Consider the following 19,983-nt stretch of genomic DNA (forward strand, 5'->3'; position numbering starts at 1 on the left):
TTTTGAAGTTATATTGTTAAGTAGGGAGTTTAATACACCACCTGATAACTATTTATGTCTCAAATCAAGAAAGTACTTTTGTTTCCTGCTACCAGATGAAATATACCACTTTATTTTTGTCTCATTGTAAGTTAGTATATACTTTCAGTTAGAATTTTAATTCCTTAAAGGTATGAACCTCTCAAAATATAATTTTTATGCCCTTCATTCCAAGACTGACTGAGGATAAAGAATTCTTATATAGTAACCCCCTAAACAACAATTCCATCCTTGAACCAAAAACCTCAGCTTCAGCCTGATTCCTCCCTCCTGTATACTCACATCTGCTCCCTTAGCATATCACATGTACCTTCAAAACATACCTGGAACTTGAGCTCTTTTCACCACCTCCACCTGTCACCTTAGTCCAGGGTATTGCCATTGTGTGCCTGGATTCTTGAAAAAGGCATATGAATTTTTTTACACTTGTCCTCATACAGTCTGTTTTTAATAGGTCAGAGTGGTCTTCTTATCACTTCTCAAACCCCTCAGTAGCTTCCGTCTCCCTGGGTAGTCCTTACAGAGGCCTTCGACTTCCTACTCAGTCTGCCCGCCCTGCTTTACATGTGCAGCCTTCTCCCTTACCTCCCCTTCCTTGCTCTGTTTGCACCACACCGGCCTCTTCTTCAAACAGCCTTTTGCCTCACACCTCTGCACTGGCTGCTCCCTCTTCCCGGAGCACTGTCTCACACAGCTTCCTCTTCCCGGAGCACTCTCTCACATAGCTCCTTCTTCCCAGAGCACTCTCTCACATACCTGCGTGGCTCCCTCCACCTCCTCCAGGCCTTTGCTCAGCTGTCACCTTCTCATTGAGTTTTCCTGACCACCCTATTTAAAATCATTTCCCCTCTTCTGCCCGCCCCTTTTCACGGCTTTATTTTTATTACCTTACAATAAAATCTGTAAAATGTATATATTTTTTATTTATCTGTGTATTGTCTGTTTTTTGCCACTAAAAGCTTCATAAAGGCAGGGATTTTTCTGTTTTGTTCACTACTATAAATGAATATAACTATCAGTATCACCAAGTTATCACACACATGAAAGTCATTTTAAAAATAGGAAAAAAATTATATCATTTGATTTAAACAGATGATGTTTAAAAAGTATAGTTATAGATATAAATATATCATTTCGCTTGCTTTTTATTACATGTTTGACTACACATAAGTAGTCTATTTGTCCCCCAGTGATGAATATTTAGGTTGTTTCCAATTTTTCCACTATTACAAGCCATAGGTTACTTAGTCTTAATTTGAGCTAAATTTACACATGGTGAAGAGGAAGTCTCCTAATGCCTGTTTAGGGTAGAAACATAATTTTGAATAGTCATACTTCTTTCCTTTTTGTAAAATCAGAATCCAGAGTGGATTTTCAGTCAATAATTATTAGATAATATATGATCTCATATAAATTGTCATGAAAAAGAAGAAACTTAGATGTTTACCTTCATCATTTTCACCTTACCCCAATGTTGAAAAGTAGTTTTTATTTACATAGAGAATGTCAAATTGGCCAATATTTAAACAAAACAGTTACTTAAAAGAAACTCTTGTATTCTAGGTTATAAAATATCACTGAAAGCTGTTTTCTTAAAAAAAAAAAAAAAAAAGGAAGAAAGGAAAGAAGAAAACAGAGAGAGAGAGAGAGAGAGAGAGAGAGAAAGAACAAAACCTAGAGTCCTTTTTCTCTCTCCTGACAAAGGCCTAAACGCTCAGATAATTGGGGTCCTGCTAAGTCATAACATCAAAACTGTTCTTTGGACCGAGAACTATGTGGACAGCATCCTCTGTAATCAAACTAGAGACATAATTCAGTACATGCGTATTAAAAAAATGGATAGGTAATTGTATATTGCAACCAATTTTCCGTGATGGGTTGGGTTATCTTGCAAATCAGTTCTCTTCACAGGTACTGTAAACCATTTAAATTATTAAAGTTATGCTTCAGAAACACTTGAGGAAAGTGCTCTTTCTCATTAAAATATCAGAGTTGCTTTATCATTTTGCCAAAGCTGAGTTTTCTGAAAAAATATGTTATGAAATATATTTTTCGTAACCAAGATTCTGACACCTGGTAGGTGAAGTCTTACTTTGTGTTCGGTATCTATTGTTGTGTTGTCCAATAAAAATATAATGCAAGCTACCTATGTAACTTTAAATATTCTAGTAGCCACATTAAAAAAGTAAAAAGCATGAAATTGCTTTTAGTAATTTTATTCAATAATATTATTTAATATCAACATGTAATCAGTATAAAAATATCGAGATACCTTGCATTTTCTTCTTACTGAGTCTTCAGAATCTAGCATACACTTGTAGCACATCTCAATTTGGATGCTAAATTTTTATCAGAAATATTTGACCTGATTTCATAGCATTTTCAGTTGAAAAAGTAGATTCACAAGTTAAGTTGTTACAGTTATAACTAGAAGGTTTAAAATGACTGAACTGAGTTGTTTAAATTTGAGTTTTAAAATGTAAGATAATTAAATTAAGTAAAATAATAAATTCAATTTCTCAGTCATATTAGTTTCACTTTTCAAGTGCTCAGTAGCTACATTTAGCTAGTGTTTATGGTGTTGGTGCCCATAAGTCTATAGTAAATATTCTTAAAGGAGATGTATTCCTCTCTTTAAAATGGCGACACAACTTTATCAGTATTAGTTGGAAAAGTGAGGAAAACAAATTACTGATTTTGTGGACGTTTTTAATACTGCATTTCTATAAGCTCAATATAGTAATTTTTTGATAAGTGCTATTATTAGTATATAATAGTGCCTTTTATCTTTCATATAGGAATTCCATACTGTCTCCCTTTCCTGTATTTCTATAAATAATAGAAGTTTCTATCGTGGAAAAATATAATTTTTGTTTTATTGTACTTATCAGTTTTGTTAATATCAAATTTTATCATTATTGAAGTTTTGTTATTATTTATTATATGTTATATATATTTACATAAAATTACATAAATTTTAATACCTAGGTCCCCTGAGATATCTTCTGGGACCAAGATATTAGTATTTTTATACGCTTTCAGATTATTTATTTGAGTACTCGTTGGCTGAGATGTCTAATTCTTAATTAACCTGATAGAGATACCACCCATTTGGAGATCGAACCCTTCACTCTTCTCGGCGTTTGTGCTGGCCTCATCCCGTACCCTCATCATAACCAGTCCCCGAGAAACACATATCAGTGTGCCATGGGAAAACAAGCCATGGGTAAGGTTTTCTTCTTGAACCTGGTTCTAAATACTGGGACAGATAATAAATGCCACAGAATTATGAAGGAGTAACTATAAAAAGAAAAGCCTTATAAAATATAAGTTGTTAACCTGGAAAGATGAAAGAAAGAGCAGAAAAACTGAAGGTTAAGGGAGGAGAGGGAAAGGAAATAAAGATAAAAATGCACAGTGTGTACTAGAATGTACTTACTAATTGTCTGGATGACAGTCATCGAACCCATGATATTCTTGCAATTGTTCCTGTAGCTCTTGAAACATCCAATTCATGTCACACCAATTTCTGAAGTCATTTTCCTTTCTTCTTTCTATTTTCCCTTTAATCCATCCATTCATTAACCTGTACATCCATTCATAACATTTATTGAGCATCAAATATACACCAGACAATGGGGCTGGAACTTGAACGTATAGAGATGAGAGAGCCCTGTTCTCAAGGAGTTTACAGTCTAGTAGGAGAGGCCAGCAAATAAAATGGTAATGTAGTGTGGTAAATGCTATAATAGACGGACAGCCAGGATTTAGAGGAACAAGAGCAGAAAGGTCACTTAAGGTTAGAGAATAAGTTGTTTCTAAAGAATAGAACTGAACCGAGTCTTGAAAACACTAGTGTTTCTCACAGGTATGGAAACAATAAACAAGTATTGCATGGGAACGTCTCGATGCTTATATATGGCTGTTTAGTACAGCAGAGGTAGGAGAAGTGCAGTATATTAAGGAGTTTGGATTTCATCATAGAGAGAAAACAAGGGAAGAAAGTTTTGCTTACAAACTTTGAAATATTTTTAAAAATTATTTAAATCCTAATAAGTTTAATAAATTTTATTTGCATATATGTCTGTGACAAATATGACTTACCGCTCTCTGATTTGAAGTATGATTTCATTGGGAAAAAAAAAATACTATAAAAGGTCTTTGCATTGCCTTTGGGCAACCATCAGAATGCAGTCAGCTTCTCAGTTACCAAGAATCCGCTGCAGTTGACCATAGCTTGACAATTAAGGAATTTTATTTCTCATTACGGATGAAGAGTATATATTTCTTTCCGAGTTTTTATATTGCCCCTCGGTTGGCCACGAAGAAATAAGAAGCATGTCGTCCTGTCACCATTTACCTGAATGATATAATGCCCGGACGGTTCAGAATAATTCCCAGTGGGAAAGTCCAAACAGCGGCTCATCAATTTAGCCTTTCCCATTCACCCTCAGCAGCAGTGTAGGCCGATTTCCCGCTTGTGCCTCTGACTTGCTAACAAGTGAAATATACAGTACTGAACCCTGTGTGTCATGAAAGGGCTATCATTTCTATTGGGTTTACCAAACCATTTTGTTTCATGATGTGAATCTCGGCTGAAACAATACACCTTTTGTGTAGAACCTTCACCAGAATTAACGGAAGACTAATCACTTCATCGCTAATGCCACTCTTTAGTGTGTGTGTTCAAAGATTGAAATAGAAAGGTCTACATCTATCTCCACTCAGCAAAATTTTTTTTAAAGAAGAGACTTGAAGGAAAGCAGTAATATTTTTATTTTTTTTAACTCTCCTCCATACCTCCCAAAGAAGCTTTTATTTTGTGTCCATCAGTATCTGAAATGTTCAGTTAGTTGCCACACACAGTTAAGCAGGATCAGTGTGTACAGAAAGCCAATTCAGTGTCTGTAGAGTTCTTTTGTAGTTTTCTGTGTGAAGGTTTTTTTTCTCGTTTTGTTTTGAGTGTCATTTGCAATTCATTGTCTGTGTTTTCTGAGGTTGGTGTATTCAGCTGCTCTGACCCTGGGTCCCGCACATTTAGCTCCTTGGTTACAATCCTCTGACGTTACTGCTGACGCCGGGAGGACAAAAGCCACTGAATATCTTAAAGTAATAAAAAAAAAAAAAAAAAAGGCTTTGTTACTGTTTGTTATTATAAAACACCTGACTGGAAAGAAAAGCAGAGAGATAAAAGTTCATTTAAAGTTGGCACATAACATCGCCATATTTCTCTTTGGACACTCAAATAGCTGCAGAAGTCTTGAGTGAGGTCTGTGTGGAAAATCACAACAGAAACAGAGCGGGCAGAGGGAGAGAACCCACCGCAGAAGCCCAGATCTGTAAAGCAGGCCTAGCACTTTGGACTTCTTGTCATTTAATTCCATGAAGTCTTGACAGCTGGCAACTCCAAGTCCCACTATCTCATTTTAAAAATGAGCTGAAGACTCTGTGCTCTTCATCCATTAGTCTGTGTGGCAAGTAGAAGATAGTAGCCCAGAATTAATTCATCGGATATCCTAGCCAACCTGGAAAACTTGCCGTCTGCCTTTCACCATCAGCTTCTCCTATTCAAGAGTAAAGAAATGAGTGAAAGTCATTTACTGTCACTATGAAGAAGACCACAGAGACCTAAAGCCTTACCTTATCCATGAGAAATGGCTGACTAATCCAACGTGAAACACCAGCGGTGGGTGTTTCTTAAATGTAAGGCTCTTTAGTAAAGTTCAGTATTCCACACAGCATCTTACTGTGCTACCGAGCAACACTCGCTTCTGTGCCCATGGTCCTGTGTGTTGTGACATGGTTCAGAGCAAGAAGTCAGGTGACCAGTGTGGAAATGGCGAGGTCTCTAGGTCACTCAGTGCTACAAGCGAAGGCTGTGTGTTGGCGTTGCATTGTATGTACTCTCCCTGGCACCAGACGCTGAGTTCACATGACTCACGCTTTCATACCCTGCCCATTTTATTAGTTGGCAATCCTCTAGTGTAACACTTTCTCCTGTTTAAAAGGATCTTTCAGTCACTATCAGCTCAGTTAATGAATATGCATCCCCTAGCCCTGGCTTCTTCTCACCATCCTTTCCCCTTCAACTTCAAATTGCTGGGACATTTTTTTTTTTTAAACTCAGGAGCTAGTGTAGCTTCTGTTTTTTGTTTGTTTTTTGTTTTGTTTTGTTTTGTTTTCAATAGATTCCATTCCCAAGCAGATAGTTCCTGCTCTCGTATTTCTCACTTTACAGTAGGAGGGGCTTTACTAGAAATAGGCTGGAGAATTTTGAGATACTAAAACATATAATATACAAAAAACTTTGTTTTATTCTGTATCTTCTCCTCTTCCACTTTCTGTTTGACATTTTTTAAATGAATATTCTTTATTTGGGGGTACAAAGAGAAAAGATGTATTGGCCAAATCGTCCCTGACCATTCTTATTTTGGAATTTTGCTATTGGTTCAAAAAAAACCCTAAAATCATTTAAACTATTTTAGATGTAAGCTTATGTGATAGTTCTTGTGACTAGAATATTAATAATGAATACTCATGGAGGATAAATTAAAGTAAAGTTCAGTATATAATTTAGAGTTGGCGGTAAAATGGGTGATATTGCAGGGCGATAGAGTAGATATTTTTATTAGTACTAATATTGTTAATAATCATAATGAACGTTGCCACTTATTTAATACCCAAATGATTTGCATACATTTCTTTTAATTATTAAATAATGCTGTCACATATAATACATACCTTTTTTGTTTCTGGCAAGGAAACTTGAATCTCAGTTTGGTTGAGTAGCTTATAAAAGGTTATGTCTTCCATGGAATGCTATCTATAATACTTACTAAAATTCTTCTCAACTGAAGCTAACTTCTTTCCTTATTTTTTCCTCTTCACTGTGGATCATGATCAGGGTGCCATCGCTGCTAGACTGTACATATAAGCTCCTTGAAGACAGGAACTGTGTCTGTTGCTTATTACTGTATCCTTTATGTCTATCAGAATACCAGCTTAGTAGGTAGAGTATAGTCAGTACTTAATAAATGTTTCAACAATGAAGGAATGAATCTGTGAGCACATTAAAATTATTAGGAAATCAGGTACAGGTTTTTTAAAAGAGTCTTTGAAATAAAAAAACTAAGTTGGAAAGCTTATACAACCTGATGTTAAGACTTACTATAAAGCCACAGTAATGAAGACATAAAGATCAATGGAATAGAATCAAGAATCCAGATATAAATCTACACATTTACAGTGATTTTCGATGAATGTGTCAGGACAATTCAGGAGAAAGGAAAATAAAATGCCTCTGTGTATAGAGAGAAACTGAACATCTTCTCCTGCCTCATGCCATACATAGTATTAACACAATATGGATCTTAACCCTAAAGTAAGAGCTAAAACTACAAGTTTTAGAAGGAAATTGGTGAAAATCTTCATGACCTTGAATGACCTAAGATTTGTTAGATAGAACACAAAAATAATACACTGTAAAAAAGAAAAAAACAAATGATCTTTTTCAAAATTAAGAGGCCTTTAATCCTCATAATGGGAAAAAGTATTTGTACTCCATATAGCTGATAAAGGATTTGTATCCAATATATAGGAAGAACTCTTTAATAATAAGACAATGCAGTTCGAAGATGGGGAAAAACAAAGCAAAACCCAGACATTTCGTAAAGAGTATTAGAAATGACCAATAAGCTCATGAAAATATGTTCAATTTTTAGTCATCAGGTAACTGTAAAACTGAGATACCACTAGTCACTCTAACATTAGAGTGACTAAAATAAAAAAGAATGACATGCTCAGTGTTGATGAGTATGTGGAGCAACTAGAATGTTCATACTCTTCTGGTGAGAATGTAAAATGATATAATCAGTTCGGAAAATTCTTAAGCAGTGTTTTCAAGTTAACCATAACTGCCCAGGATTTTCACTCCTATGTTTTTACTCAAGAGAAATCAACACACAAAGACAGGTGCATGAGTGTTCATAGCAGCGTTATTCACGGTAGCCTGTAACTAACTGGAAGCAACACAAATCCATCAGTAGTGGGTGACTGGATAAACAAGAGTACTTAGTACTCAGCAATGAAAAGGAATGAACTGTGATACATGCAACCTCGTGGAGGAATCTCAGAATCGTTATGCTAAATGAAAGAAGCAGCACAAGACTGTACATACTGGATGATTCCATTTACGTAAAATTCTAGAAAATGCAAACTGATCTATAATGATCAAGAACAGATCAGTGGTCGCCTGGGGCCTGGGATAGAGGGAGGGCTCTCTGGGGAGTGTTGGAAAAGCATCTGGATCTTGACTGTGGTGTTCTTTTCACAAATGTATATATCTGTCAGAGCTCATCAGTTTGTATACTTTGAAGTTTTTTATATTTAATAATGTTGATTAAATAAAGAAAATAAGGCAAATGAAGACAAAAGTAGTTAAATGTATAAAGATTCATTTTTTAAAATTCAGTATATATTTTCTAAGCTATGTACATTCTTACCTTTTTTCATTTCATCTTAAAATGAAAAACTTCACATTTTAACCTACATTTATATACCTTGCAAGTGCCAACTTGTGACTGCTAAGAAAGTTGTGAAATATGACTTTGTAAAAACAATTATATCCTAGTAGTAAGAATATGAAATCGTTGGAGACCGTAGTTACAGTAAAATGGGACAGTAGAAGAATTCATCTTATAGATATTCTTATTGTGTTATTATATATATATATATATATATGCAATGCTCTTTTTAAAGAAGTTTAAAATTGTAATAGAGGTATCCTAGTTTGAACATGTGCTATACCCAGACTAGTCTTACAATTTAATTTCTGCATGACATTTTCTCAAAAAGAGCTTGCTTATTGGCAAAATAGTCATTCATAATTTTTCTAAAAACTATGGGGCAAGATGGCATTTTGAAGTTTTATAATATAAAAGTCATAGTTTATAATTCATGTTTGGACTGATACACTTATAGTGCTGCTAAAAATGGATGTATGTGTGTACTCCTTCAGGTTCTTTTAAAAGTAAAGAAAATTTCGGATGAGATCATAAGCATCAGACGTTTGCTCAGCCACTTTGCTCTTCATTCAATGCTCGTTCAATGGCCGAGAATTATGTTCAGGGCCTGGTAGCACAATTTACAGCAGGTTCCAATCTCTTTCACCATTGTTTAGAGGTGCAGCCATTATGCTCTCCTGCTGCATAGTAATGCTTGTCTCAGGTTTCAGAAGACATGCTTGGCAACCTGGTGGGACATTGCCTGAACCCTTGTCTCAAGCTGGGTGAAGTATACAATTGGAGCTGAAATCTCAACATAAATTTTAAATGATTTCATATAAAAAGACAAACTTATTGTCAGTGAACTTCACCATGGTCCGAGCAGAGTGATTTTATTTCTAAAAGAGTAAGTGATCTATTACCAGGTGTCCTGCCCAGTTTATTAGTTGGCACTAAAATTACATAAATTAAGTTGTAATTTATAGTGTAAACTCAACAAAAAGTTCGTGAGGTCCAGCTTAGCTGTTGTTTTTTAGCTGAATCTTGATAAATTTTCTGGAGGTTTAAGCACAAATACATACTATCGTGAAGAGTATAATGTGATTCTTCAGTTTTATTTACTTGACATTTATCGAGCATCTGTAGTGAGCCCAGGGCTGTGTTAGGTGCTCGCTCCTTTAGTACCCTACAGATTTCGATATTTCTTTCAATAGTAGTCGTCAGGGAATACCGTATCATTTTTGCTGCCTGAATAGGTTATTTTTATCTCTAAATTGAGATCACCATTGATTTAATGACATGAGTACAGAGAAAAAGGTAAAGGAAATAAATATTGAGTTTCGATGTCTGCTCCCCTTAGAGCTTAACTCCATCAAATGGTACATAGAGATCTTGGGGTGTGTGAGTGTTATGGGTGTACCACTCTGGAAGCTTGTGCAAGAGAGACTTAAAGCTACCTTCTTAGCCACTCGGGGAAAAGAAGAGATACCTGGGAGAAGTTAAAGAGGCCCAGTGGCCCACACTCAAGCTCAGCCATAGGACTGATGTGTATTTTCCATTTTTAATGTCTCTGAGTAGGAGCAAACCTAGGAGAGCAAAAGCCTCTTTTTCAGGCAGGTTCACAAACCCTGATGAACCCCTGTAGGGAAAAGGGAGAGGGGGTAACATTCTGATTTCATTTCCAGTTGACAGTAAAACCCTTTCGAGGTCTAATCAGATAGAAAGCCTGAGTGCTGAGGAGGGAAGAGCCCAGCCCTGCGTGGACAGGGCCTGGGATTCCTTAGGGAAATGCCTTTCCCCATTTCATCTCCACTATTGGCCACAGAGTAGGTGTTTGTTTACTGCTAAATAAATGAAGAATTAGGCAAATGAATAAATTTATTCTTCTCAGCTTTCACTTTCCTCTTCATTCTGTTCCCTCCCTTTTCTCCTGCTCACTTTTTCATTTAGAATTTTTGTAATTGTCGATTTCTTTTATAAAATGTATCTGTTTCTACCACAGCATAAAAGCTCCTTACCTGTCATCACTGGGTGCCGTTCTCCATACCTTTGCCTAGAAACTAGAAATGTGCCTGGTACATAGGAGAACCAAATGCAAAACTGTTGACTTATGAAATTAACCGGTAGAGACTGAAATTCCTTAAATGGATCGATTGCGTAAATCCAAAAAGTTGAAATTTATTAGATTAATATACCTTGAGTGTGATATTTTTTCTTTGTAGGATTTATAATATTTCTGAGAAAAAATTATGAGGGTGTTGCTTTTGAAATGTTTGACCTAAAGATTGTCTTCATTTTAATCGGTGAAATTAATGTGTTTATCACTGTATTCATTGCTAGTTGAGTATGTGACGTAATAGAATGTCGCCGTTTGTTTTCTCCAATGTCAACGAAGGTACCATCGGTTACAACCAACGCAACAGAATCGACACGCTCATGTACCTCCTGGCGTATCCACAGAAACCCATGGTGAAAACAAAGACCATCGAGTTGATAGACTTTGAGAAACTGCCAGCTGGACAGAATGCGACAGTGGCTGTGATGAGCTATAGTGGCTATGATATCGAAGATGCTCTCGTTTTAAACAAGGCCTCTTTGGACAGAGGTAAGTGAGTTTTCAAAGCCCCGACACCAAGAGTGCTTCATGCAGAATTAGATACAGGGATGATCAATGTAAAAAATCACTTGATGTCAAATTGTTAGTGTCAGGTCGCGTGATTTGAGTTTTATAATGTACAAACGAGGGGCAGTTAGGTTTTGGTATTGATTTTAAAAAAATGAATATTAGGTAGAGGTAATTTAGTAAATATATTTTTAAGGAATCTTTTTTTGTTGTTTTACTTTATTGACTTGAGATAATTCCTCAACAGAAAACATGTAAGAATTTATTTTCCAGAAGGAAATAACAATAAATGAAATGTTTTCTGCATATGTCTAGTTATATAGTCAACAACAACACTGTTTAAGAGGACAGTAGCAACATTTGTATGTAAAAGGCTATTTTTTAAATTGTATAACTCAACCCCATGTTACACCTTTTCATTAGCAAAATGATAAAAGTTAAAAATACATGTACATGAACCCTGCCTTATAGTTTTTATGCTTTTCTTTCTGTTTTTTTGACAGTTTACTTTTGCAGTTCAGCACTTCATGGTTTATTAGCCATCACTTGATCTGAAGTCTGACTTCTCTCTTCATAATCTCTGTTTCTCTTCTTCCTCTCTGGCATACCCACTCTGCCTTCCCCTTCACTCTTTGAAGTTGCTAGGCAGCCATAATAGTACTCCTAGACATGTGTCTTTGGCATTAATGTTGGCTGCACTTAATTTATGCCTCTTTTTTTCCTCCAAATGACAACAGCCATGCTTTAAAACTAGATGTTTTCCTTTCTGATTAACTGGTAACGTTTATGTGGAAATCTGAAGACTTTGTGATATCTGTCAGAAACTCCGCAACACAATTTAATGATCTGAGTTTGCCGTCCACTAGATTTTAAGCTACCACCTGTAAATAAAAGGTCCACTTACACTTCGAAAAAAAAACACTTCTTGATTTCATGCAGTTCAGATTCACACTGTACTCCAGCATGTAGCAGTTAATGGCCATTGTACGAAATTTGAAGATCATGTAATGTTTCCAAAGCAGCTGGCTCTTGGAGCCGAGTTGATTACGGCCATACACAATTTACTAGGAGCCATAATGGCGAAGACCTTTCTCTAAGACACACAAACGTCTTCATGTATCATCCAGTTATAGAAATGTGTTGCTCGATCACCTTCCCATTTAAAAAATTAGAGCACTAAGATTTTATTTAGAAATCCACTTTTTCCTGATTGATTTTCAAAATTTACATTCTTAGATTTCTTGTAAGTGTTCTGCTTTTGCAGGAGAATCATTAAGTGAAGGATTTTACAGCCATGCATTTATTTCATTGGTAATAGCTAGAATATGATCCTGAGACATTTTCTTATTTAAACAAATTCTTGACATGGCTCAGTACATCCTGGGGAGATTAGTGAGAGAATCCAGTTTAAAATAACTGCTTGGCCAAAGCGGAGTGGGAGGTGGGGGGGGGGGTGGAGAAATACAGCTACAGAATCTTTGGAAATGGAATTTAGTGTTGAAGGGGTGACAGCTCTTTGGGGCAACTACACTGATGAATCTTTTTGTGAGATTCAGTGTTTGAACTCTTTGCTCCATCTATTTTGCTCATATTGATTAATGTTTAGTGTATAGTTGATCTCAGGCCTTTTCCCTCATCTACTAGATAAATGTGATCTAAAAATGTAATCAAAGTAAACTCTAATCTTAAGGGCAGAGGCAAACTGTCTCTCCCATTTAAATCATTTCATTGTTTATTTTCATTTTCTCTTCTCTCTGGAGAAAAAATAATTTTTTCGTTTGCTTGTTTGGGACTTCCTCTGATTTGCAAAATCAGAAAAAGTAAAACTTTCCAGAGAAGGTTAGCGGGAGTTATACACCAAAGGATGCATAGGAAGAATCCTGGCTGATCAGTGGACTTGGTCTGTCTCAGCTCTGCCACCAGCTTGCAGGGTGACCTTGGCCGCTTAATGTCTTCAGACTTCACTTACAGCACCTGTAAGATCGAGGTGTCAAGCCAGGTGATCGCTAAGGCCCTTTCCAAGTCTCACATTCTGTGGCTCTGTGCTCTAGAAGAATCACAGTGACACTTAAGTTTCTCTCACCTTCCTTCAACGTAATGAAATACAAATATTCCATGCCGAAAATGGTTGTAGAGATTCCAGTGTTTACAGACGGTAGGTAGGGGAGGCGCCCTGAGCCAGTTCTTCAGGTTAGCAGGTTGTTATTTGGTTTAGCCACTCCCAGATTATCCAAGTTCAGAGCAGTTTGTGGGGTATTTTCAGGGGTGGCGGGGAGGATGAGGGGTGGAGGGAATAGAGTTGGGGTGGGTTGTTGAATAACACAAATCTGTGTTTTCTCATCGTTTTCTACTGTTCGTGGTTCTCATACCCATTTTGGTTTCATTATAGGCTTTGGGCGTTGCCTCGTATATAAAAATGCTAAATGTACGTTGAAACGATATACCAACCAGACTTTTGATAAAGTGATGGGGCCAATGTTGGACGCTGCCACAAGGAAACCCATCTGGCGACATGAAATTTTGGATGCAGATGGCATTTGTTCTCCAGGTAAAGGCCTCAAAAACTTCCAGTGTGTGCTTTCTTAAGTTTTAAGTTATTCAATTATATATCTTAATATTTGGTAAACAGTGCAGAAAAAATAACAACCTATAAAACTACTAACCTCACTCAACCGGTATGGTTATTGTGGGTGAACTTCATTCCAGTCTTTTTATATATATGTTTTTACATGGGAGTAATCTCTTCTAAATATACTTTTCTAGTTATTATTTTGAATAACAGCCACTTTACAGAAATACTTATAATGAGGTCACGTTCCTGAATCCACACTGGTATTTCATCATTTGTGCACTTAGCTTACTGACTGACTTGAAAATCTTCACCCCCTAAAAAGTACGACTTCACTGTAATAATGGATTTGTAATGAATTTCGTTGATGCAGCCCACAGCCCCTGCCCTTAGGAGTCTCGTGGGCTTGTATAGGAGACACACCGATCAAAGGAGCACACTTAAACACAACGTCTAATTTCAGACAAGTTAAGGGTCGTATAAGGAGCTATGAGGCCATCCTGTAGCAAGAGGATTTGACTAGCCAGGAGGATTGGGATAGCCTTCCCCCAGAAGTGAGCTGGCCTCCGAAGGGTACATGGAAGCAGCTGATGAGGAGGGAAGAGGAGCATGTTCTGAGCAGCGGGAAGCACTGTGCAGGTGTCCCGCAGCCTGACGGTTAGAGGATCCGAAAGAAGGCCAGCGGGCTACGACAAGGAGAGTGCTGGGCAGTGGGTGAACGTGAGTCTAGAGAGAAAGAGAGGGGGAGGGGGAGGGGAGCAGGGGCCTTGTAGCCTTGTGACCGTTTTCATTATGATCCTAAAAGCAATGATAGAATCAGATACGCGGTTCAAAGTTATCATTCTGATTATAGTATGGAGAAAGGAGTAGAAGGGAAGTCAAAATAGAGGGGAACCAACTGGGGGCTCTCACAGCAGACCAGGCGGCAGGAGCTGCTGTGGGTGGAGAGAAGCGCTGGGCTGGGGAGATGCTCAGGACTCAGGACCCGAACGCAGCCTGATGGTGCCGGGGTGGTGAGTGCGGCGTCCGCTGTGCTGCCCGAGCCACGCAGCGCGTGGCTTCCTCTCCTTCTTGCCACCTTCGTTTCTTAGAGAATTTCTTTCACGTTAGCCCAGGTCATGTGGCTGGGAAAATAAGTACTGTGACAGTACTATAGTAGTTGGTCTTCGAGCTTACCATGAAAAGATGCAAAGCAAAGGTGAGAACCGCAGGAAAAGCAAAGAAATCTTTTGATTCTCTCATTGCCAAAGTTAAGTTGGCAGTGGCTTATTCCAGTTCGAAATAACTATTAATAAAAGTAAGGGGCCCAAATCCATCCTAACACCCTAAGAGGTATATAAAATTGCCACCTACTGACAGGACGTTTCTCTCGTTAATGTGGCCCCCTAAATCAGTTTCTTAATTTAATACACATTGTGATCTGAATCTATGATTTTTTTTATAAAAGGCCTTGCAAAATTACAAACGGACCCTGTTGAACTCTGATTCCCACTATATGGACTCATTTTTATTTTCTCCCATGTCTAGACTTCATGGGCCAAGTCTAATCACAGTTTTATGCCTGAATAATCTTCGCATGCCACACAGATGGTATAACCATTTGTCTAACACCCTTCTCTCTTTCTTAGGTGAGAAAGTGGAAAACAAACAAGTGCTCGTAAATAAGTCCATGCCCACAGTAACTCAGATCCCTTTGGAAGGAAGTAACGTGCCACAGCAGCCACAGTACAAAGATGTGCCCATCACGTATGTATTGGCCGTGGCTTGGAAATACGCAGAAAGATGTTTTAAAAAAAGAAGAAGGACTAGGGGGAATTAGAAGCTGGCTCTTGGAAGGCTGGAGAGGTAGAAATAGCCGTTTGGGGTACCAGTAGTTGTCATGAGGACAGCACAGCCTGGAAGATCAAACTGAGCTGTGGAATCACGGAGACCTTCCAACCTGTGTTTGAGTGGTGGGCAAATAGGCAGGGGTCCCAGGTAGAGGAAAGGGTGAAATGAAGGGTAAACGGGTTTGGTGGACTGCTGCACCTTGCTGGGGTTAGGTTGCTGAAGGTTTGGGAATTCATTCCATAGGGAGCGAGGTGCTCAGATTGTGTGTTTAACCCATGTCCTGTTTGCCCCGAGAATACTCGCCCGCGGCGCTTGGCGGCTGCAGCATTCACCCTGAGATAACTTGCTGATTAGAGTCCTACCCACCACAGTTTGCTAGAAAATATCTCTTATTATTACCTTGGCATCACTAGTATATCCGTAGTCTTTGGAAACAAATGATATTATTCTGTTTATAGCATTCTGTTTTTAGTAGTGGTATTTCCATTTCTAAAATATAGTATTGCTCGGTCGGCGAAAATGTCAAATCCTAGAAAATGTGGCATTCCTGTGCGTGATGTTAAATGAACACAGGCAGCAAGCTGCACTTTTTTTTCTAAATGGGAAAAAGGTTTAAAAATAAAATATGACAAAGCATGCTGGCCACTGTGGCATTCCCAATATTCTAGAATACGTCTGGGCTGTAGTACTGGTTATGTTGTGTGTTATCTTACCTAGATAAAGCACTTAACCTCCACTGGCCTCAGTTTTTTCATCTATACAATGAAAGAGACTCATTAATCTCCAGATTCCCTCTGAGCTCCAAAACATAATGAAATGTGGGATTTAGTGAGAGAGTCACAGGCTAATGACAGCAACCGCACTACGATGGCAAAACAAAACTAGAAGTAACAAGATATCCAGCCAAGCCGAGGTGAACGAGGTCAGCAGTTCATGATGTCGCAGGACGGGGTGACATGGAGGACCGATTCCCAGGCTGTGGAAGGCAGTTTAACAAATCCTCTCACCACACAGTGGTGAGGCCTGCGCTGTGCCCGCCGCTGTGCCCAATGCCAGAGATTAGAGCTGAAATAAGCTGTGAGCCTCGCCTGCAAGGAGTCACATCTAGTTGGCAAAGACCTGTTTAAAAAATATGTGCAGTAATTACCATGATCACAATCGCTTAATTGAGAACTTTTACTGTGCCATTTACTGCTCTTGGCATTGTACATGTGTTAGCTCAGTTCATCTTACACCACCCCATGAGCTCTGTTCTCGTGGAAGCCTCATTCGAAAGGCATGGCTACTGAGGCGCAGCTAGTTTAGGTAGTTGACCGAGGTCGCACAGCTACCAGCTGCAGAGCCGGGATTTGAACTCATGCAGTCTGGCGACACAGCCCCACTCCTGACCACCGTGCTAACTGCGGCGGTGTCCTGGGTGCCATGGATTTGTCGCTAGAGCGAGAGCCCAGAGAGGAAAGTGGGACCTTCCACCTGGGAGAGGGGTCAGGACCCTTGTACTGAGTCCTACAAAATGAAAGGCGATTTTAGAATCACCGTGGTGGTTGTGCTGGCTGCTTTTCTTCCTGTCCTGAAGGAGGACGTCTCTTTTCTTATGCAAAGCCCATCCCTCCTCCTCCTGGGTTCCATTTCATCCTCTCCCTTGGGACCTTGCTCTGTCATTTTGTCTTCTGTCCTCCCGTATTTTCAACCATGTTCTACTGACTCCTTCCTCACAGGCTAGAAAATATGCCCGATACTTATCTTTAAAAGACAATAAAACCTTTTTCTGGATTTCATGTTCCTTTCTAGCTGCCACTCCACTTTTGAGCGCAAAGCTCCTTGGAAGAGGAGTCTGTAATCTCTGCTTCCACTTCTTACCTTCCGCTGCTCCCTGAGCCCTCTGAACCTCTTTGACCTCCTACCTCTCCATCCCACCGAAACGATTCTGGAAGAGGTCACCAGAGACAGCCCGGTCATTCATTTCACTCAAGAAATAGTTCTGGAGCACTAACAATATGCCAGGAATTGTTCTTAGTGCATGCGCTAGCACAGGGAACAAAACAGGCAGAAATCCCCGCCCTTGTGGAGCTCACACCTGGGTGCGGAGAGGCAGCTAGTAAACAAATCGCAAAACCCACCAGTGGTCGGTGGTCGGTGGTCGGAATGGCCAAATTCAGTGGACTCTTTAGTCCTAATCTTGCAAGCCGAGATTTTGTCTCTTTTGTTCACCGTGTACTTGTAATGCCTGGCACTGTGCCTGGTAATAAGTAAATAGTAGTCAGATGGAGGGATGGATTTCATATGACCTTCCTGGAACATTCGACACCACTGATATCGCTCTTTCCTCGAATTCGTGGTACTGCTCTTGCCTGGCCCTCCTACCAGTCTCATTACTCATCCTCGGCCTCCCTTCCTCCCTCAGGCCTTTCCTGATCTTCATAGCCCTGATACCTTCACTGCTCTGCCCTTCTTGGTCTCTTTTCCTTTATCTGATTGTGAGTTCCTTTGGGCAGGAGCCATGTCCACCTAGTCTCTGTATGTACGGCTTACAAGGACCTGACACAGAGTGGACTTTTAATAAATGTTAATTGTATGAAAAACAGATAAGAGACAAAGTGTGTGAAAAAATTAATAACAGGAAAGCTTACTAGATAAAAATAGTACTTAAAAAGTGCTGTTACTTAAAAAGGACTTGGAGTCAAGTCTGACAGGTGTCAACTCAAATCCCAGATCTACTTTGTGTGAGTCGTGTGTCCTGGGCAGGTTTTTAACCTCTCTAAGCATCAGTTTTCCTTGTCTATAATAAGGCAATAACAGTACGTGCATAACATTTGCGGTGAAGATTAAATTGTATCATGTCTGTCTCATAATAAATGCTTAGTAAACGTTAGCCATTTTAAACAAGGACTGTAAGGGGAAATTGTAACATTTGGATTTAGTGTTGAAAATGAGAGCCGTTTTTTTAGAGCCCCAAATGGGAATGTCAAAATACCTGTGATAGGTAGTGGATGAAATATGGCCTGGGGTGATAGGGTCACAAAGCGCAGTTTGAAAACTGTTTTAGCGACTTTCTCTTACCATTAGCTACAAAGGGGCAACAGATTCATATATTGAGAAAGTGATGATATCTTCAAATGCCGAAGATGCTTTTCTGATCAAAATGCTGCTGAGACAGACAAGGCGTCCAGAAATTGGAGACAAATTCAGCAGTCGTCATGGGCAGAAAGGTAAATTGTTTCATTTCTCAACTTGTTTATAAAACTAGATATACTTAAGTATTTATTAACCACAGGTATAAGAAATGTTTATAACTTTCCCCCATTAAAAAGTTCAGCATGTTTGAAAAATTATTACGCTGTTATCAAAATTATTCTTGTTTCATTTTTCAGATTATTTTAATGGCATTTAGAAATATACCATAAAATTGCCTCTGTATTCTATTTCTTTCATTCTCCTGCAACTGTTCAAAATGATAAATACATTATACAGTCTAGGTGATAATGTACTGAAGTACAGGTAGCTGTTCAAAAAACAGTAATCCCTATTTTTTATGAAAGGTACATATTTAAACTACTGTGTGTTCTTTCAGGTCATAGTATCATAAGATGTTAGCAGAAGATACCTCAGAACTATCTGTCCTTTATTAATAGATGAAAAAGTTCAGGTCCTGCGTGTTAAGCGGCCAGTCGAGGATACCCAGCTGGTTGTTTGCTGGGCTGGTGTTGGAACCCAGGTCTCCTAACTCCAGTGCATTGCTTGGTCCACTACACAGTGACCCCTCTCCCAGATGGTGTTTCTCCATCTGGGCCCACTGGCAAGCCTCACTCTTTCCGTGGAGGGTTACACTGAGTTTTCATCCATCTGTGGTTTGGTTTTGTTTTATCTTCAGAAGACATAGCACTATGCCATTGTTGATTAACTCATGATTGACCGGGGGTGAGGTGGGGGGCTGTTCTTTTAGTCAGTATGCATGTTGTTTAAAAGTGGAAAGGTACTCTTGGAGTTTGAGTTGTGAGTCTGCCACTTGCTTGTTTTAAGAACAGCAGCAGCAGCTAACACTTCTGTGGCACAGACCGTGTGCCTGGGAGTGTTCCCAGCACTTTACACATACTAACTTCTTTGCTACTTGTACCGTCCTGGAAGGTAGCTACTATTATCCGCATTTTACAGATGAGGAAACAGAGGCAAAGAATGATTGGTCGCTTGCCCGAGGTCTCTAGACAGTGACAGAGCTGGTTTTTGAATCCTGGCAGCCTGGCTCTAGAGTCCAGGCTCTATCACTAAGTCCTGTGCTATCCTGACTGTTAAGCAGTTAGCATTGTGCCTGTCACATGGTATGTACTGAAGAAAGGATAACAGTGGTCATTAACAGTGGCTGTTATTCATTCTGCTTTTCAACCCTGAATCTCACCTTCGCTTAAAAATTACTAGTGTGACAT

General features: G+C 38.8%; 1 protein-coding gene across 3 annotated transcripts in view; it reads left to right on the forward strand.

Annotated features, from left to right (window-relative positions):
- The window catches only part of POLR3B (RNA polymerase III subunit B), a 111,738-nt gene that overhangs the window by 53,984 nt on the left and 37,771 nt on the right, over positions 1–19,983 (forward strand). For all 3 annotated transcript variants that reach the window (XM_036237416.1, XM_016148078.2, XM_016148080.2), the window contains exons 19-23: positions 3,138–3,265; positions 10,936–11,145; positions 13,553–13,711; positions 15,361–15,478; positions 18,629–18,771. In XM_036237416.1, coding sequence (XP_036093309.1) covers positions 3,138–3,265; positions 10,936–11,145; positions 13,553–13,711; positions 15,361–15,478; positions 18,629–18,771 — 758 coding nt within the window. The remainder of the gene's footprint in view (positions 1–3,137; positions 3,266–10,935; positions 11,146–13,552; positions 13,712–15,360; positions 15,479–18,628; positions 18,772–19,983) is intronic.

This window comes from Rousettus aegyptiacus, unplaced genomic scaffold (genome assembly GCF_014176215.1).
Source record: "Rousettus aegyptiacus isolate mRouAeg1 unplaced genomic scaffold, mRouAeg1.p scaffold_m13_p_2, whole genome shotgun sequence".
Classification (NCBI taxonomy): domain Eukaryota; kingdom Metazoa; phylum Chordata; class Mammalia; order Chiroptera; family Pteropodidae; genus Rousettus; species Rousettus aegyptiacus.